This window comes from Bufo gargarizans, chromosome 7 (genome assembly GCF_014858855.1).
Source record: "Bufo gargarizans isolate SCDJY-AF-19 chromosome 7, ASM1485885v1, whole genome shotgun sequence".
In the NCBI taxonomy this organism is placed as follows: Eukaryota; Metazoa; Chordata; class Amphibia; order Anura; family Bufonidae; genus Bufo; species Bufo gargarizans.
This window is the reverse complement of record NC_058086.1, coordinates 115352487-115371431: the sequence shown is the minus strand read 5'-3', so window position 1 is coordinate 115371431 and position 18945 is coordinate 115352487. Positions and strand designations below refer to the sequence as shown.

The window sequence follows — 18945 nt, the reverse complement described above, 5'->3', positions numbered from 1 at the left end:
ATCCACGATACCTAGCTTCATGTCCCAGTTTGCAGGGCGGCGCAGGATACCACTCTCGGAGTCAGACCACTGCGACCAGGTGGTCGGTTGGATTGCAGCAGATAATGCTTCCAGTCGGTTTAGCACCACACTGTCTTCCACAAAGTCCAGTCTCAGTAGCCAAGAGTCTGGTCAACAGAGTCCTCACCCTGATACTCTATCCTCCCACCACGGAGAGTCTTGGCAAACAAGGTATCCCACACTCGGATATTCTGAGGAGCTCTTTTCAGCGCCATTCCTTGATTTGGGCCTCTCGACAAGCCGCTTGAAGACGGACATGAGGAGATATTGTGCCCTGATTCCCAAACTCTTGAGCATACACATTCACAGGAAGATCACGATGGGGAATGGCAATTAGTGTTTCACAAGGTGGATGATAATGATGATGAGACACAGTTGCCAATAAGTCAACCGCAATTAGTGTCTCAAGAGGTTGATGATGAGGATGAGGCACAGTTGTCAATAACTGAGGTTGTTGTTAGGCCAAGTCAGGAGAATAACCAGAGTGAGGAAGTGGAAGAGGAGGTGGTGGACGATGAAGTCACTGATGGTGATGATCGAGCATGCTCTGCCGAACACCTGTTCAGCTCAAGCATCTCGATGCTCGACACATGCTCGAGTCTCCGCCCCACACATTTCTTGGCTGCTACACCCCTCACTGTAATGCAAAACCCATGTTGGCTAATAGCATTACAGTGATTGGCTGGCCGGAACACGTCATCGCGCGCTATATAGCACCCGATGACGCAAGTTCGGCTCTATCTTAGTCAGGGAGAGCTGTGCTGAGGAAGGGAGTGATTTAAGAATTTCATTACCACCAAAACTTTTCAGAGAACCAAAAGTTCTTTTAAGGACTATTGTGTGTGGCAGCAGCAATCTATATTTTTAGCGCAACCTGTGCTAAATAGCTAAAACTTTACAGTCCTAAGTACTATTGTGTGTAGCAGCAATATCTATTTTTAGTGCATCCTGCGCTAAACAGTGTATAATAGTTAGGCCGCTGCAGACAGTGACATTAGCTGCGCCACATCTCCAGTGTGAAGTGTGCGCATCTAAAAAATATCTGTGATATAGTGTCCTTTTTCCGTAGACGGTGTCTGCTGTGGACAGTGATATTAGCTGCGCCACATCTCCTGTGTAAAGTGTGGGCATCCAAAAAATATCTGTAACATAGTGTTCTTTTTCCGTAGACGGTGTCCGCTGCGGACAGTGAGATTAGCTGCGCCACATCTCCTGTGTAAAGTGTGCGCATCCCAAAAATATCTGTGACATACAGTGTACTTTTTCCATAGACGGTGTCTACTGCGGACAGTGACATTACCAACGCCACATCTGCAATGTAACATGTGCGCTTCAAAAATGTATCTGTGACATACAGTGTACTTTTTCCGCAGACGGTGTCTGCTGCGGACAATGACTTTACCAGCGCCACATCTGCAGTGTAAGGTACACGCTTCTAAATTTTATCTGTGACGTACAGTGTACTTTTTCTGTAGATGGTATCTGCTGCGGACAGTGACATTACCAGTGCCACATCTACAGTGTAACGTGTGCGCTTCTAAAATTTATCTGTGACATACAGTGTACTTTTTCCCTAGACGGTGTCTGCTGCGGACAGTGACATTAGCTGCGCCACATCTCCTGTGTAAAGTGTGCACATCCAAAAATATCTGACAAAGGCCTCTTGCACACTGCCGTGTTTCACGGCCGTATGCGGGCCGTGGAACCGCGGCCTGGATCCCTCCTGAGAGCAGGAGCGCACGGCGTCACTGGTTGCTATGACGCCGTGCGCTCCCTGCTGCCGGCACAGTACAGTAATACACTGGTATAGATCATACCAGTGTATTGCTGTATAGCGGCGGCAGCAGGGAGCGCACGGCGTCATAGCAACCAGTGACGCCGTGCGCTCCTGCTCTCAGGAGGGATCCAGGCCGCGGTTCCACGGCCCGCATACGGCCGTGAAACACGGCAGTGTGCAAGAGGCCATACAGTGTACTTTTTCAATAGACGGTGTCCGCTTCTGACAGTGGCATTACTAGGGGCACATCTCCGGTGTAACGTGTGCAGTTTATCTGTGACATACAGTGTACTTTTTTGCATAGACGCTGCGTACAGTGACATTACTAGTGATACCTCTCCTATATAATGTTTCCTCATCCCAATATTTTTCATTAGCCGCTGGTGACAGCATTGACATTATCTGCGGGATATCTCCTGTGTGATGTTTCCACATCCCAAATAAAATTTTACATTTGTTTGTGCATACACTTTTAAAACCTACACTACTGTACGTATGACAGAATTTCAATCATATATAACATTTAATATGGAGAAGGCGAGCAGTAAGGGATGGTGCCGTGATGGTGCACACAGAGGTCATGGCCCTGGGCGCGGTGAAACTGTGCCTGCTGCCAGAGCACAATAAAAACTATCATCCACGATACCTAGCTTCATGTCCCAGTTTGGAGGGTGGTGCAGGACACCCCTCTTGAAGTCAGACCAGTGTGACCAGGTGGTTGGTTGGATTGCAGCAGATAATGCTTGCAGTCGGTTAAGCACCACCCTGTCTTCCACCAAGTCCAGTCTCAGTAGCCAAGAGTCTGCTCAACCCAATCCTCACCCTGATCCTCCATCCTCCCACCATGGAGAGTCTGGGCAAACAAGTGATCCCACACTTGTATATTCTGAGGAGCTCTTTTAAGCGCCATTCCTTGATTTGGCTCTCTCGCTAAGCATGATTAAAGAGGGACAGATCTTGTGCCCTGATTCCCAAACTCTTGAGCATCCACAATCACAAGAAGATGACGGTGGGGAATGGCAATTACTGTTTAATGACGTGGATGATGATGAGACACAGTTGCCAATAACTCAACGGCAATTACTGTCTCAAGAGGTTGATAAAGAGGATGAGACACAGTTGTCAATCACTGAGGTAGTGGTTAGGTCAACAAGTCAGGAGGATGAGCAGAGTGAGGAAGTGGAAGAGGAGGTGGTGGACGATGAAGTCACTGACCCAACCTTGGGAAGTTGGAAAGCCGAGCGATGACAACAGTACAGAGGGGGAGAGATCTGCTGCACTGCAACAGACTGGAAGAGGCAGTGGGATGGCAAAAGGGGGAAGGCGGGCCACACCAAACAGGCCCGAAACTGTTCCCCCGGAGCACCCCCTTGCGGAAATCTCCCTTGCCAAGGGGTAGGTGTTCCGCAGTCTGATGCTTCTTTGAGGAAAGTGCGGACGACAAAAGAACTGTAATTTACAACCTGTGCCATACAAAAATGAGCAGGGGAGTGAACACTCACCACCACCAGCATGATCTGTCACATAGCATCAAAGCCCCGTAATAGGTGGGCCGAACGCCTGGGTTCACAATGTGTCTGCGGGTCACACCACTGCCTCCTCCTACCCTGTGTTACATGGTGGCCAATCCTCTGGACCTTTGCAAGCACCATCAGCTAGCACATCCACTTCTGTGTCCCAGTGCAGCATACAAATTTCCTTAGCACAGGTATTTGAATGCAAGCGCAAATACCCAGCCACCCACGCACAGGCCATAGCACAAAATTCGCAGATTTCCAAATTATTGGCCCCCTGAAAATGTTGCCATTTAGTCTTGTGGACACTGAGGCCTTCCGCAGCCTAATGTCGGTGGCCGTCTCGCGTTGCGCAGTCCCAAGCCGCCACTATTTTTCAAGGTGTGCTCTGCCCCACCAACATGTGTCCCGTAACAACACACGCGCCCTGACCAACGCAGTTAATTGGACGGTCTACTTAACCATTAACACATGGACATTCGGCCAGGGACGCTACATTTCCCTGATGGCACACTGGGTTATTGTTGAGGAGGTCGTGACCTGGGATGGCACAGGTGCTACGTCGATCAGGGTTTCCTCCAGCACCTATGTTAGTGGCTCCAACCACCACTACTCCTCCTCCACTTCCACCTCCGAATTATCCACTTGCAGCACCAGTCAGTCATCAGTCGGTAGCTGGAAGCAGTGTAGCACTGCAATGGGAAAGCGGAAACAGGATGTGCTGAAGCTGATATGCTTAGGGGCAAACAGCACACCGCCGCAGATAAGGGGATAAGAGACCAGACTGAGCTGTGGCTGTCGCCACTTAACCTAGGACAAGGCATGGTTGTGTCTGATAATGTCCGTAACTTGGTGACGGATTTGGAAGCTCACACACATCCCATGCCTAGCCTACGTTTTAAACTTAGTGGTTTACCTGAGCTAATGGTGAAGGTGTGCTGCATGTGTGCGCATTTTTCGCAAGTTATCGACAGCTTCAGCTGGTCTGTCAACGTTGCAGCAGTGCTTGAAATTGCCAGCTCACTGGCTGTTGTGCGACGTGAGCATGAGCTGGAAATCGACGTTCCGCATGTTGGCCAGGCTTTGTGAGCAGCAGAGGGCAGTAGTGGAATACCAGCTGCAACATGGTCGTTGCCTTTCCAGTCAGCTTCCGCTATTGAGGATGGCTAACCTCTGTGAGATTTTAAGAAACTTTGAAGAATCAACACAGATGGTGAGCGACGATAACGCTATTATCAGCGTAACCATCCCACTTCTGTGTCTACTCAAACGATCGCTGCTCACAATTAAGACGGGCGCTTTGCATGTGGAAGAGGTGGAAATGGGGGGAGACATTACACAGGGTGATAGCCAGATCACCCACAGTTCGTCTTCTCAGCGCGAATTGGACGATAAAGAGGAGGAGGAGGAGGAGCAGGAGACAGTTGCCTCCACTACAAAGGGTAGTACCCATGGAAGTTTAATTCCATCTGTTCAGAGCGTGGGTGGGCAGAATTGGAGGAAGAGGATGACGACAGCAAAGTCTTGCTTGTTGGTACTCTGGCACACATTGCTGACTTCATGTTAGGCTGAATTTCCAGCAACCCGCGCGTTATACGCATTTTAGACAACATGGATTATTGGTTGTTCACCCTTCTCGACCCCTGCTACAAAAATAACTTCTCATCTCTCATTCCTCTGGTGCAATACTTGTTGAAAAATTGCTTCAAAAATTTCCATCTGACAACGCTGGTGGCAGAGTCCGTAGTTCCTTTGCCAACCGAGGAGGGGAGACAAGGGGAACACACAACAGTTCCAACAGAGGCAGGGCAACACTCCGCCAGCACCCTCACCCTGATATGCGGCCTACTGTGACAAGGAGGGAAAATTTTGGCAATATGGTGAAGGAGTACATAGCAGACCATGTCATCGTCCTCAAAGATCCCTCTGTGCCTTAAAACTACTGGGTGTCCAAGCTGGACACGTGGCACGAACTAACGCTCCGCCTGTCAACTGAAAATGCTGACAGGTTTACTCTTATAAAAATTAACAAGGCCTGGATTGACCATGACTTCTCTACTCCACCAGAGGAAGGCTGATGAACATAAAGGCACTTTAAATGTGTTGTTTATAATGCACTGAATGCACTGTATTCCCATGCACCCCTTCCACCACAAACAAGGGTATGTGGTTGAATCTTCCTTTTCTAATCCTCCTCCTCCTCTTCCATCATATCAACATGCTTATTCGTCGCATATAATGCCCTTTGCATATAATATTTTACAGGGTCAGCTCAGCTGCAGGCCCTCGCATATAATTTTTTAGAGGGTCAGCTCATTAGCAGGCCCCTTACCTACAATGTTTTACAGGGTCAGTTCACCAGCAGGACCTCGCATATAATTTTTTAGAGGGTCAGCTCACCAGCAGGCCCTCACCTACAATGTTTTACAGCGTCAGCTCACCAGCAGGCCCTCACATACAATTTTTTAGAAAGTCAGATCACCAGCAGGCCCTCACCTACAATGTTTTACAGGGTCAGCTCAGCTGCAGGCCCTCGCATATAATTTTTTTAGAGGGTCAGCTCACCAGCAGGTCTGCACCTAAAATCTTTTACAGGGTCCACTTACCAGCAGGCCCTTGCATATAATGTTTTAAAGAGTCATCTCACCAGCAGGGCCGCACCTAAAAATTTTTACATGGTCAACTCACCAGAAAGCCCTCGCATATAATGTTTTACAGGGTCAGCTCACCAGCAGGCCCACACGTAAATTATTTTAGAGGATCAGCTCACCAGCAGGCCCTCACCTACAATTTTTTACAGTGTCAGCTCACCTGCAGGCCCACGCATATAATGTTTTACAGGGTCAGCTCACCAGCAGGCCCTCACCAACAAGTCCAGTTTCACTATCCAAGAGTCTGGTCAACACAATCCTCACCGCCAGGGGTCACGTAACAAGTTATCACGGAGGAGTCTCGTTCGTTATCGGAATTAACCAGGCAAATCGTGCCACCAACTAAGCAACCACTTTTGCAACCATACTTCCCCTGGAACCCAAAGACTTTGGTTTCCCGAAAGCTCCTCGGCGGGTCATGGTAATAACGCTGCCGGAACGCCGATCGTCATCGTTTATAGTCCGAACTATGACGGTATCTGATCCTCTTCGAACCTCCGACTTGGCAAATGCTTTTGCTTTGGTTCTTTTGCCGGTCCATGAATTTAATCTCTAGCGGCACAATACGGATGACCCCGGCCGTCCCCCTTATTCATGGCCCCAGTTCCGAAAACCAACAAAATTGAACCGGAGTCCTATCCCATTAATCCTATCTAAAGTATTCAGGCGACCCGGCCTGCTTTGAACACTGTAATTTTTTTTCAATGGTCAGCTAAGCAGCAGGCACTCTCCCATAATTTTTTAAATGGTCAGCTCACCAGCAGGCCCTCACCTACAATCTTTTAGAGGGTCAGCTCACCTGCAGGCCCTCACCTAATTATACCTAATAGGTTATTTGCGCGCATGCTGCCTTGCTTGGAAGTGGTAGCCATAGCTGTTTCTCAGGCTGCCTCTCCGGAATGAAACCCTGATTCCCCGTTACCCGTGGTCACCGTGGTTGGCGCTGAAAATAACATCGAAAGTTGATAGGGCAGACATCCAAATGGATTGTCGCCATTACGGGGACGTGTGATCAGGCCCAGGTTATCTAGAGTCACCAAAGCAGCAGCATGCCCTCAACCATAATGTTTTAGATGATTAGATTAGCAGGCCCTTGCTCCAAATGTTTTTGAGGGTCACCAGCAGGCTATCAATCATAATTTTTCAAGGCTGTGTATGACGCCCTCCTTTATGTGCAACAAAGGGTGTATTGTAGTGACGGGCCTTGTAATTTTTGGCAGCCCTATCACTTAGTGCATATGCTTTAGGAGTGTAGGAGTCCCACTACCTGAACAATTGTATATATTATGTGATATACAGGTTGTATCAGAGTGCCTCTTCCTTGTAATTTTTTGCAGCACTTGCACTTTATATACAAGTGAATATACAGGATTGAATGTTTCATAACAATTTTTCCTCTAAAATCGATCTTATCTTTGGTTTTGTGCGTATTATTATCAGTCTGTAAAAGTGGCGTACTACTTGGACAACATCATTCCCAGCAGCAACCTGGGAGTCCAAGATGCATCCAGACATCCTCCCCATGCTGTTCCCGAACCATTTTAGTGGTGTTTCCATCAATTTCTGACCTTTTCCTATGAATCAGGCACCCTTCCCTCTTCAGGGGGTGCCTGGTTTAATGCTCTGGTTCTCCCATTGACTTCCATTGTGCTCGGGTGCTCGGTAGAGCACCCAAGCATTCCGATGTGTTCGGCCCGAGCCCCCGAGCACTATGATGCTTGATCAACACTAGTCACTGACCAAACCTGGGAAGGTAGCAAGCAGAGTGAGGACAGCAGTACAGAGGGGGAGGGATCTGCAGCACCGCAACAGGCTGAAAGAGGCAGTGGGGTGGCAAAAGGGAGAAGGCGGGCCACACCAAAAGGCCCGCAACTGTTCCCCGGAGCACTCTCTTGCAGCAATCTCCCTTGCCAAGGTGTAGGTGTTCCGCAGTCTGGCGCTTTTTTTAAAGGAAAATGCAGACGATAAAAGAATTCTCATTTGAAACCTGTGCCATACCAAAATGAGCAGGGGCGTGATCACTGGCAACCTCACCACCACCAGCATGGCATCAAAGCACCCTAATAGGTGGGCCGAACGCCTGGGTCCACAATCAGTGTCTGTGGGTCACACCACTACCTTCTCTTCCCCTGTGTTAAGTGCTGGCCAATCTCCTGTCCAAGACGCAGGTACTGATGCCTCCCGCCATGCACCTGGACCTTCACAAGCACCAATCAGCTAACACATCTACTTCTGTGTCCCAGCACAGCATACAGATGTCTATACCCCAGGCCTTTGAACGAAAGTGCAAATACCCAGCCACCCACCCACAGGCCATAGCACTAAATGTGCATCTTTCCAAATTGATGGCCCTGGAAATTTTGCCATTTATGCTTGTGAACACTGCCACTTTCCGCAGTCTGATGGCGGTGGCAGTCCCGCGTTACTCTGTCCCTAGCCGCCAATATTTTGCACGGTGTACAGTTTCAGCCTTATATCAGCATGTGACCCGTAACATTACCCGTGCCCTGACCAACGCAGTTATTTGGAAGGTCCACTTAACGACTGACACATGGACAAGTGCTTTTGGCCAGGGACACTACATTTCCTGACGGCACACTGGGTGAACATTGTGGAGGCCGGGAGCGAGTCGTACCCTGGGCTGGCAAAGGTGCTAATGACACCAAGGATTGCGGGCCCTACTTCCATCAGGGTTTCCGCCACCACCTATGTTAGTGGCTGTAACTCCTCTTCTCCTCCTCCGCCTCCTCCTCCACTTCCACCTCTGAATTCTCATTTTGCAGCACCAGTCAGCCATCAGTCAGTAGCTGGAAGCAGTGTAGCACTGCAGTGAGGAAGCAGCAACAGGTCATGCTTAAACTGATCTGCTTAGGTGACAAATGGTACACCACCGCAGAGCTGCGACAGGGTGTAAGGGACTATACTGAGCTGTGGCTCTTGCCACTCAATGTACAACCAGGCTCGGCAAGCTCACACGCATACCATGCCTATCCCACGTGTTCAACCTAGTGGTTCAGCGGTTTCTCAAAACCTACCCCAATTTGCCTGAGCTACTGGTAAAGTTGCACTGCGTGTGTGCCTATTTCCGCAAGTCATTGACAGCTTCCGCCGGTCTGGCAATGCTGCAGCAGCGCTTGCATTTGCCAACTCACCAACTGTAGTGCGACGTGAGCACGTCCTGAAACTCGACTTTCCACTTGTTGGCCAGGCTTTGTGAATAGCAGAGGGCAGTAGTGGAATACCAGCTACAACATGGTCGTCGCCTTTCCAGTCAGCTTCCGCTCTTAACAAGCGATGAGTGGGCATGGATCTCTGACCTCTATGAGGTTTTACGCAACTTTGAGGAATCAACACAGATGGTGAGCGACGATAATGCTATTATCAGTGTAACCATCCCACTTCTGTGTCTACTCAAACGCTCACTGCTCACAATTAAGGGGGACGCTTTGCATGTGGAAGAGGTGGAAATGGGGGAAGACAGTACACAGGGTGATAGCCAGACCACCCTCAGTTCGTCTTCTCAGCGCAAATTGGATGATGAGAAAGAGAAGGAGGAGGTGGAGCAGGAGACGGTTGCCTCTGCTACAGAGGGTAGTACCCATGGAAGTTTTATTCCATCTGTTCAGCGTGGATGGGTAGAAGAGGAGGACGAGGATGAGGAGATTGAGAGTCATCCTCCTGATGAGGACAGCGAAGTGTGTTGGGACTCTGGCACACATGGCTGACTTTATGTTAGGCTGTCCTTCCCTTGATCCTCACAGTGTACACATTTTGGCTAAAACCAATTACAGTTTTTTCACCCTTTTCGACGCCTGCTACAAAGAAACCGTCTCATCTCTCATTCTTGTGGTGGAGAGGATGAGCAAAATGGTGCAATACCAGAAAGTCCTTGTGGAAAAATTGCTCCAAAAATTTCCAGCTGACAACGCTGGCTGCAGAGCACATAGTTCCTTGGCCAACCAAGGAGGGGATACGAGGGGAACACACAGCAGTTCCAACAAAGGCAGGCCAACACTCTCCAAGGCCTGGGACAGTTTTATGACACCTCGCCAGCACCCTCAACCTGATGCGTGGCCTAGTGTCGCAAGGAGGGAAACATTTTGGAAGATGGTGAAGGAATATGTAGCAGACCGTGTCAGCGTCCTCCTTGATACCTCTGTGCCTTACAACTATTGGGTGTCCAAGGTGGACACGTGGCACGAACTGGAACTCTACGCCTTGCAGGTGCTGGTCTGAGCGGGTATTTAGTGCTGCTGGTGGAATTATAACAGATAAGCGCATCCGCTTGTCAGCTGAAAATGCTGATCGGTTGACTCTCATAAAAATTGAACAAGGTCTGGATTGCCCCTGACTTCTCTACTTCACCAGAGGAAAGCGGCTGAACATAAAGGCACTCTAAATGTGGCTTCTATGGTATATTGAATACAATGTATTGCCATGCACCCCTTCCACCACAAAAAAGGGTATATGGTTCAATCTCCCTTTTCTCATCCTCCTTCTCTATCATAGCAACATGCTTATTAGGCTGCCCTCGCTCCTAATGTTTTTGAGGGTCACCAGAAGGCCCTCGCCCTTAATGTTTTAGATGGTCAGATCAGCGGCAGGCAATTGCCCCTAATGTTTTAGATGGTCAGCTCAGCAGCAGACCCTCACCCCTAATGTTTTACATGGTTAGATCAGCAGCAGGCCCTCGCCCCTAATGTTTTAGATGGTTAGATCAGCAGCAGGCACTCATCCCTAATGTTTTAGAGGATCAGCTTAGCAGCAGGCCCTCGCCCCTAATGTTTTAGATGGTCAGATCAACAGGCCCTTGCTCCAATAGTTTTTGACAGTCACTAGCAGGCCATCAATCATAATGTTTCAAGGGTGTGTAGGATGCCTTTCTTTATGTGTAATAAAGGGTGTGTTGTACTGCTGCTCCTTGTAGTTTTTGGTAGACGATTCTTAGTGTGTAGGCTTTATGAGTGTAGGAGTCCCACTACCTGAACAATTGTACCACAATGTGAATGAGGCCCTCCTTTATGTGATATACAGGTTGTATCGGAGTGCCTCTTCCTTGTAATTTTTGCAGTACTTGCATCTTATATACAAGTAAATATACAGGAAAGAATGTTTCCTAACAATTTTTCCTCTGAATTGATTTTATCTTCGATTTTGTGCATATTATTGTCAGTCTGTAGAAGTGGCGTACTACTACTCGGACAACATCGTTCCCAGCAGCAACCTGGGATTCCAAGATCCATCCAGATATCCTCCTCATGATGTTCCCGAACCATTTCAGTGGTGTTTCCATCAATTTCTGACCTTTTCCTGTGAACCAGACACCCTACCATCTTTAGAACAGGTGGTGCCTGGTTTAATGCTCTGGTTCCCCGATTAACTTCCATTGTGCTCGAGTGCTTTGTAGAGCACCCGAGCATCCCAAAGCATTCTACTTGAGCACCCGAGCACTTTGGTGTCCGACCAACACTAGTGACCACCCAATTAATGAGTGTTTCCTCGTTTGTCAGTTGCACTCTGACATCTTTACATGGGATCAAACTGTAATTGTTTACTTTATGTTTATTCATTGATGTTATTGTATCTACTTGAAGCATACAAAAAATTAGTAAAAAGGTTCACACTGAAGTAAGGCCCCCATACACATTAGAGCATTGTCAGCCAAACCCACTGTTTTTGGTGGGCCAGCCGACAATTTTGCATGTATGGGGAGCTCCCGACTCCCTCCCAACAGATGATGCAGGGGTAAGATAATGATCAGACAGATTGAATTTCAGTGCTTGAACCTGTTGTTCTCCTAAATGATAACCAACTTTCTGAGGTCTCTGGCAATGGCTTTCTCCTCTCTCTCTGTTGTCCACACATACACAGTCCACAGAGGTAAGTGTGTATATGAATGGGAGAGTGGAAAGAGATTGCTGTCACCAGACAGATACTGAAGGTGTGTGGCCACCTTCATGTTCAGCTTCTCTTCATATTCCCTTTACAAAACTCAAACAGGGAGGATCAGAAGTTCTTTTCTATCGGGATCATACTTGTTGCCTGCAGTGGAGGAGACTTCATACCACCGGCTGAGACTTATGGTTTACATACCAATGCCTTTTGTGAATGTTGTTTATGAGCAGCATTTATGCAAACTGATCATACAGCTATAACTAAAATTTTGCATTTCCTGCAATTAATTCTTAAGAGGCAACAGTGTGGGCCAAAACTGTGTCACCATTTTAACTCAAAGTAAACTATAATAGGTGGTACAAAGTCAGACTGCACAGTCTAAGAATGCACCAAATTTATCATCCAGCTTCAGCCACTTTGATAAATCTGGCACATCTTTAGATTGTCTAAATACTATAAAGGATTAGTAAACCTGCCCCATTATTTGTGCTCTTTTGCAAAGAGATCCATAGACTTTACAATGCTGCCGAACTGGCCCTTAAGAACATAATTAATCAACAAGGTATGAAAACACTTTCGTTTTCTTCATACATAGGAAAGAAATCTACTTATATAAACTACTGTATGTGTTAATAAATGAATTACTGCAAATAGATTAAGCAATTTTCTAATGTTCAGTAGCATTTCATCTTTGGCACCAATAGTTGCCTGCACAGAGTAGTGATGAGCGGCAGGGGCTATATTCGTATTCGTGATAGTTTGCAAATTTTTGTAGACTATTCGTTATATTCGCGAATATTCTAAAAACAAATATATATATATTCGATATAGTGCCATATATTAGTTTTTTCGAATATTCATCATTTTTTTTCTACCTGTACAGTTGTTCCAGCATACTCCTTCTCTCCTCTCATACACTACGCCCCCAGCCTTGCCATTGCTGTCACGCCCCCCCCCCCATCCAGTAGCCGATAATCCCGCCTACCCTTTTCTCTTCAGCTTCACCAACAGGCACGGGACTTGCGCTCTTCCATTTTAACTGACAGCATCAGCCTCAACTGTTTCACTGGGCATGCGCCAAAAACGTCACTGGGCTCGGCGCATGCCTAGTGAAACATTTGAGGCTGGTGCCCTCAGTTAAACTGGAAGAGCGCAGGTCCTGTGCTTGTTGGTGAAGCTAAAGGGAAAGGGTAGGCGGGATTATCAGCTACTGGATGGGGGGATGACAGCAATGGCAAGGCTGGGGGCGTAGTGTATGAGAGGAGAGAGAGGCATGCTTGGGCTCTGTGGGGGGGGGGGCGGACCTGGTCACTTGAGGGCGTTCCTGGGCACCTTTTGAATGAAAATAGCACCCCTCTGGGCACCTTACTGCCTCATTATATTCGTATACTCCTCCCCGACAAGCATCCTCGTCACCATGGGAACTCCTGGGGTTGTTAGAATATACCATCGGATCTAAGTTTTCACGATCTCACTCAGATCATGAAAACTCAGATCCAATGGTATATTCTAACCACCAGGCATTCCCATGGTGACGGGGACGCTTGTCGGGGAGGAGTATGCCGGAACAACTGTACAGGATAAAAAATACTATAGTGCTATTTATTCGTAGTTTCAAATATTCATAATTTTTTTCCATCTAAAGTCATCATGATTCACTGTTCAGATGGGAAAAAATTTGGTATATATTTGCTATAACGAATTTGCTATAACGAATATATAGCACTATATTTGAAATATTAGTGAATTTTCGAAGTTGCGATATTCCCGAATAATATTCGCTATTCGAATATTTGCGCTCAACACTAGCACAGAGAACTATTGGCAAATATAGTATTTTTTGAATGAGTCTCTTACTCCATGCTGAATTGATCCAATAATAATAATTTGCATAGGTTCAAGAATTTCTAATGCCCCCTACTTTTACCCATCACCATAAAATTGGTTTTATAACAATGTGAACTTGTAATACATTCCCAGATTAAAAGCGCTGTTGTAATGAGCAGCCTGTATTCTGATGGCATTTCAAGAATCCCTTTAAGGCTACTTTTACACCTGGTGTCTGCACAGACGGATCCGCACCTATAATGCAAATGATTGTATCTGTTCAGAACGGATCCGTTTGCATTATGAAGAACAAATTCAAAACGGATCCGCCCTGACTTACATTGAAAGTCAATGGGGGACGGATCCGTTTTGAATTGCACCACATTGTGTCAGTGAAAACGGATACGCTCCCATTGACTTGCATTGTAAGTCAGGACGGATCCGTTTGGCTCTGCATCGCCAGGCGGACATCAAAACGTTACAAGCAGAGTTTTGGTCTCCGCCTCCAAAGCGGAATGGAGGCAGAACGGAGCCAAACTGATGCATTCTGAACAAATCCTTATCCATTCAGAATGCATTAGGGCAAAACTGATCCGTTTTGAACCGTTTGTGAGAGCCCTGAAACGGATCTCACAAACGGAATACAAAATGCGTGTGAAAGTAGCGTAAGCTGTGATTGTGAAGGTCTTGTGATAAAGTCGTTCTGATAACAAATCTGGTTCTAGATCACACTGAGCATTCACAGTATAACATTGAAATATTAGAATTGCACCTTTATCGGTGGCACACTGTCAATAGGGAAAACCAGGTGGTTTCTATGGGGTCTGCTGGGTTTGAGCCCTACGCCATTTCCAACACGATCCCTGCTCATGGTTCAGCCCTATAGGGGAAGGGGGGGATTCTTACTCTTGCCATGGGGCTCCAGGATTTGTGTGTACATGCTCTTGATCTTTCTAACTGTATTCTGCTAGGTTGTGTTTGTACTGACCGGAGACTGTGATGACAGAAGTCATGTGGGTTACAAGATATATGAAGAAATTGCCTCTACAAGCTCTGGCCAAGTATTCCACCTGGATAAGAAGCAAGTTAATGAGGTAAAGTAACACTCCAGTCATAAGCTCTTCATTCTTTAGTTGCCACCTCAGTACAGTAGAAGCAGGGAAATGAGTGTTGTGTTGCCCTCTTCACTGAATAATCCATTTTTGGAACATTGCGTAACATGTTCTATTTTAGAATGCCACCATCTGCGTTCAGTCATAGAAAATGACCTTTCTTCTAGAATAAATCAATGTATTATCCAGTACTACAAATCACACAACCAAAGATACTGGAAAATATTTCCATATTAGTTAAATATAGAGAAAACTAAATAATTCATAACCCAAACAAGTTTCAGTGTTAGGCCTCATGCACACGACCGTGATGTGTTTTGCGGTCCGCAAAATACGAATGGCGTCCGTGCGCATTCTGCAATTTGCGTAACGGCACGGACAGCCTTCAATATAAATGCCTATTCATGTCTGCAAAGCGTGGACAAGAATAGGACAGGTTATATTTTTTTTAGCAGGGACACGGAACGGTGCAACGGATGCGGATAGCACACGGAGTGCTGTCCGCATCTTTTGAGGCCCCATTGAAGTGAATAGGTCCGCATCCAAGCCGCCGTTATGAGGCCTTAACATGAGTGTAATTGACAAAAATGCTTGACAATTCAGTCTCATTGCAAATTATATGCAATGTCTGCAGTGCTGTTTACAAACGATGGGAATGTTTGGTGGAACGTTCCGACTGTTTATGACAAGGACAAACTGGCTCAAATCAGGCAACTTCAAAAATGATAATCAGTTTCCCAGATACTTACTGCCAGAGTCCACAGGTCAAGGGAGTGAAGTGCACCCTAAATATTTTTAGAGTTTTGTGAATGCAAACATTACAGTTGTGTGGCATATTTCTATAGGTGCACATATGGCTGTTTCGCCTGAACCACTCTTGGATCTTGATTGACATATTTGAAGCATTAGTGAGCTGGTCTAGGCATCCATGGCCTTCACATTTCAGCTTAGCCTTAAGCGGGCCATACACATAAGACGCATATTATATTAGTGGAACCCACCGATCTTGGTGGGACTACCCAACGCTCTAATGTATATGGCGGTCTCCTGACTCTCTTCTGATCCCCAGAATCACCCTGCCCTCTTCCTACTGAAAATAAATACACATTTGGCCAAGCGGACATGAGCATGAGCGGATTGGAAGTGAGAGCTGTTAGAGAAGAGTGTAGGCTGTGTACAGCTGGCCTTAGATGACCTTGCTTTAAACAAATGTTTGCTTGTGGATTCTTTGACATTTTATTGAAACTCAGTTTGAGCCACAAGTCTGCCCCTATGTCTTCATTATAATTGTTACGACCAGAGGATGTGGATCCTCTGTGTCAGCTGATAGAGGACTGGGAATTAGTCCAATATTGCTGACTGCTGACTCTGAGTCAGGACCCTGGTGTCTGCACCTGTTACCCAGAATGCAGCTACCTGCAGTAGTGTGAACAGAGTCCAACAAAGGCAGAATAAAGTAACAGATGGTCTTTACTCGCAGACAGTATTCAAAAGTCACTTGACAGATACAGGCAACACAAAGTTCAGAGCAATATAGCGTGCAGATATAAGCGGTCTCGTTGTCAGGCAGTGCAGGGTCAGGATCCAGGCAGACTTACAGGAGGAGATGGCCAGATGCGTAGTCAGGCAGTGCAGATATAAGCGGTCTCGTTGTCAGGCAGTGCAGAGGTCTATAATCCAGGTGATCCAATAAACAGACAGCAGGCAAATGCATAGTCAAATGAAGCGGAGGTCAGAATCCAGGAAATCCAATAAACAGACATAGTGGGATGCTTCAGCGGGAGTCAAGAGGTACAACAACCTCGCTTGGGCACTTCATGATGAGTGAACCTGCCTTAAATACAAATAGTCCCGCCTCCGGGTGGGGATGGTAATCAGGAACCAGCTGCCTACTCCTATAAGAAAGGGAGAGGTGCTCCCGCACGTGCTATAGTGCATCAGGTGACACATGGCAGTGAGGACGGATGTGGCGGTATGCTGGCGGGCACCTGCATCTCCTACAAGGTAAGCCAGTACTGGGACCCATAGTGCTGCAATGTGCAGACCGCGATCTGCCACCCAGCGGTAGGGACACAGACCCCATACTGACAATAATATTCAAGTCTGGAAGTCTTCAACAATTTTCACAGTGAGAGCAGTTTCAATGTTTATTTAGAAGTGAGATTACAATAAAAAAGAGTTTAAGAAAGAGTTAAGAAAGAATAAAGATACAATTTAATGGAACGTGGCAATGAAGACCACCTACTATTGCAGTAGATCAGTGTGGATCTGACCTCAAGGTCAGATATACAGTTCTTAAGGGCATTTTCAGGCCACCACACATTAAAGAGTCTCATATATGTTGGGCATTCATTTAAAATTTCTATAAGTACTGTATAAACAAGTAACACATTATGTTGTCTAGAGACCCATTTTTGTCTTGTGTCTTATCTGTCGCTGGCCTAGCAGTCTAAGCCCATACCAACGAACATCATCTCCCTGAACTCTAACCTAGAACATTGCATTCTACTTATGTGAATATAAGTTTCCAACAGAGAAAGAAACTAGTAAGAAGTATACAGATATATCATCTGCATATAACATTGGTATTTCCTTGTTAACAATCTCTTTAGAAGTAACAATGATCTAATAATTTAAATATTCTTTTTTTAATGTTTGATGATGCAAACTTTGATGATAATGAATGATATGTCTTGATTCAGGTATTAAAGTGGGTAGAGGAAGCTGTTCAAGCCTCAAAGGTTCACCTTGTGTCGACAGACCACTTGAATGGCGCATTACACACCTGGGAAATTCCATTTGATCCAAGTCTTAGGGAGGTTACTGTGTCGCTAAGTGGACCTTCTCCAGATATTGAACTCTATGATCCACTTGGTAAGGTTGAAAACTCTGTGCTGATATGTGTGACAAATTGCTGATGAACTTCTTTTTGAGTATTTGGATTACTTCATCTACTTAACAAATGAATTAGCTCTTTCATTCCTTACTGCAGTACAGTATGTGTTGTAAGAATATCCTACTGTGGTGAACATTGACACCTTAATAGAATATACATAAAATTCTGTTACTTTCTTAATATCTAGTTATAGCATTTGAAACTCTTTTTTTGGGACAGATCTCCAAATTCTCCACATAAGCTTTAAGATACAAGCCACAATTCTGCCTGCTGCAGCTGCCACAAGAGGGAGCTTTAGGATACTGTTTATTCACACGGCTGTATTTGAAGTATTTTTTAGTGTGTAAAATGCTTGCATTATCTTCCAAATTGAACTTAAACTAAAGCTTAATTTTTTTTCATCTTTCTGCATTTGGTGTATTTTTTTATGTCCCTTTTTTGTAAAAAAAAAAAAAAAAAAAAAAAGTTTCAGGAAGTGCCATGCCACATCTGAAAACTTTTTTCCAATTAGTTAATAAGAGGGCGTAAAAATACACAACATTTTCTGGTGTCCTATTAAAAGCAGATTCTGTATTGCAGTCAAAATATGTGTGCCAAATTGAAAAATACTTAGGAAAAACACAACCAAACTCATGGATTTCAGAAGCTAATTTAAATGTGTACAATTTACACACTGTCCTCAATTGTAAAACCATATGAAGTGTACTCTTAAACTTCATCAGTGGTAAGAGAAGGAGATTCCCGCCATCAAAAGTGAATCAAATGCACAGGGGGTATTAATTATGAGTTTAATATTTGAAGTCAGTTTTGCTTGAGACTGCATTGGTATACTTGCAGCAAGTTTATAAAATGTTGTATGTTAAATTTGCCACATTTTTATACACTTTTGTCTAGAAATGCTATTACATTTGCTATGTCATCCCTTTATTGGAGGGAGATTGTGCCATTTTTGTGATAGTGATATCACAGTAGTGACTCTGGAGTGAAATAAATTAACATATATAACCATACTTACTTTCCCACCTATTTTTCAAAACTGAGCTGAGTGGTATAAAAATGTCACAATATTTTTGGGCAAATAAGACCAAAAATTCAAAAATGTTGTGAATTTTTGATGCCAGAATTCTAGAATGAAGGATATGATAAATTCACCGTGTGATGTTCAACAGTTACCCATAAACACACTGATCAAAATGTATACTGTCAAGGTGGT

At 45.6% G+C, this 18945-nt stretch overlaps 1 protein-coding gene across 1 annotated transcript in view; it reads left to right on the top strand.

Annotated features, from left to right (window-relative positions):
- The window catches only part of HMCN1 (hemicentin 1), a 655003-nt gene that overhangs the window by 45974 nt on the left and 590084 nt on the right, over positions 1-18945 (top strand). Inside the window, 2 exon segments of the mRNA XM_044300627.1 lie at positions 14696-14818; positions 17539-17710. Coding sequence (XP_044156562.1) covers positions 14696-14818; positions 17539-17710 — 295 coding nt within the window.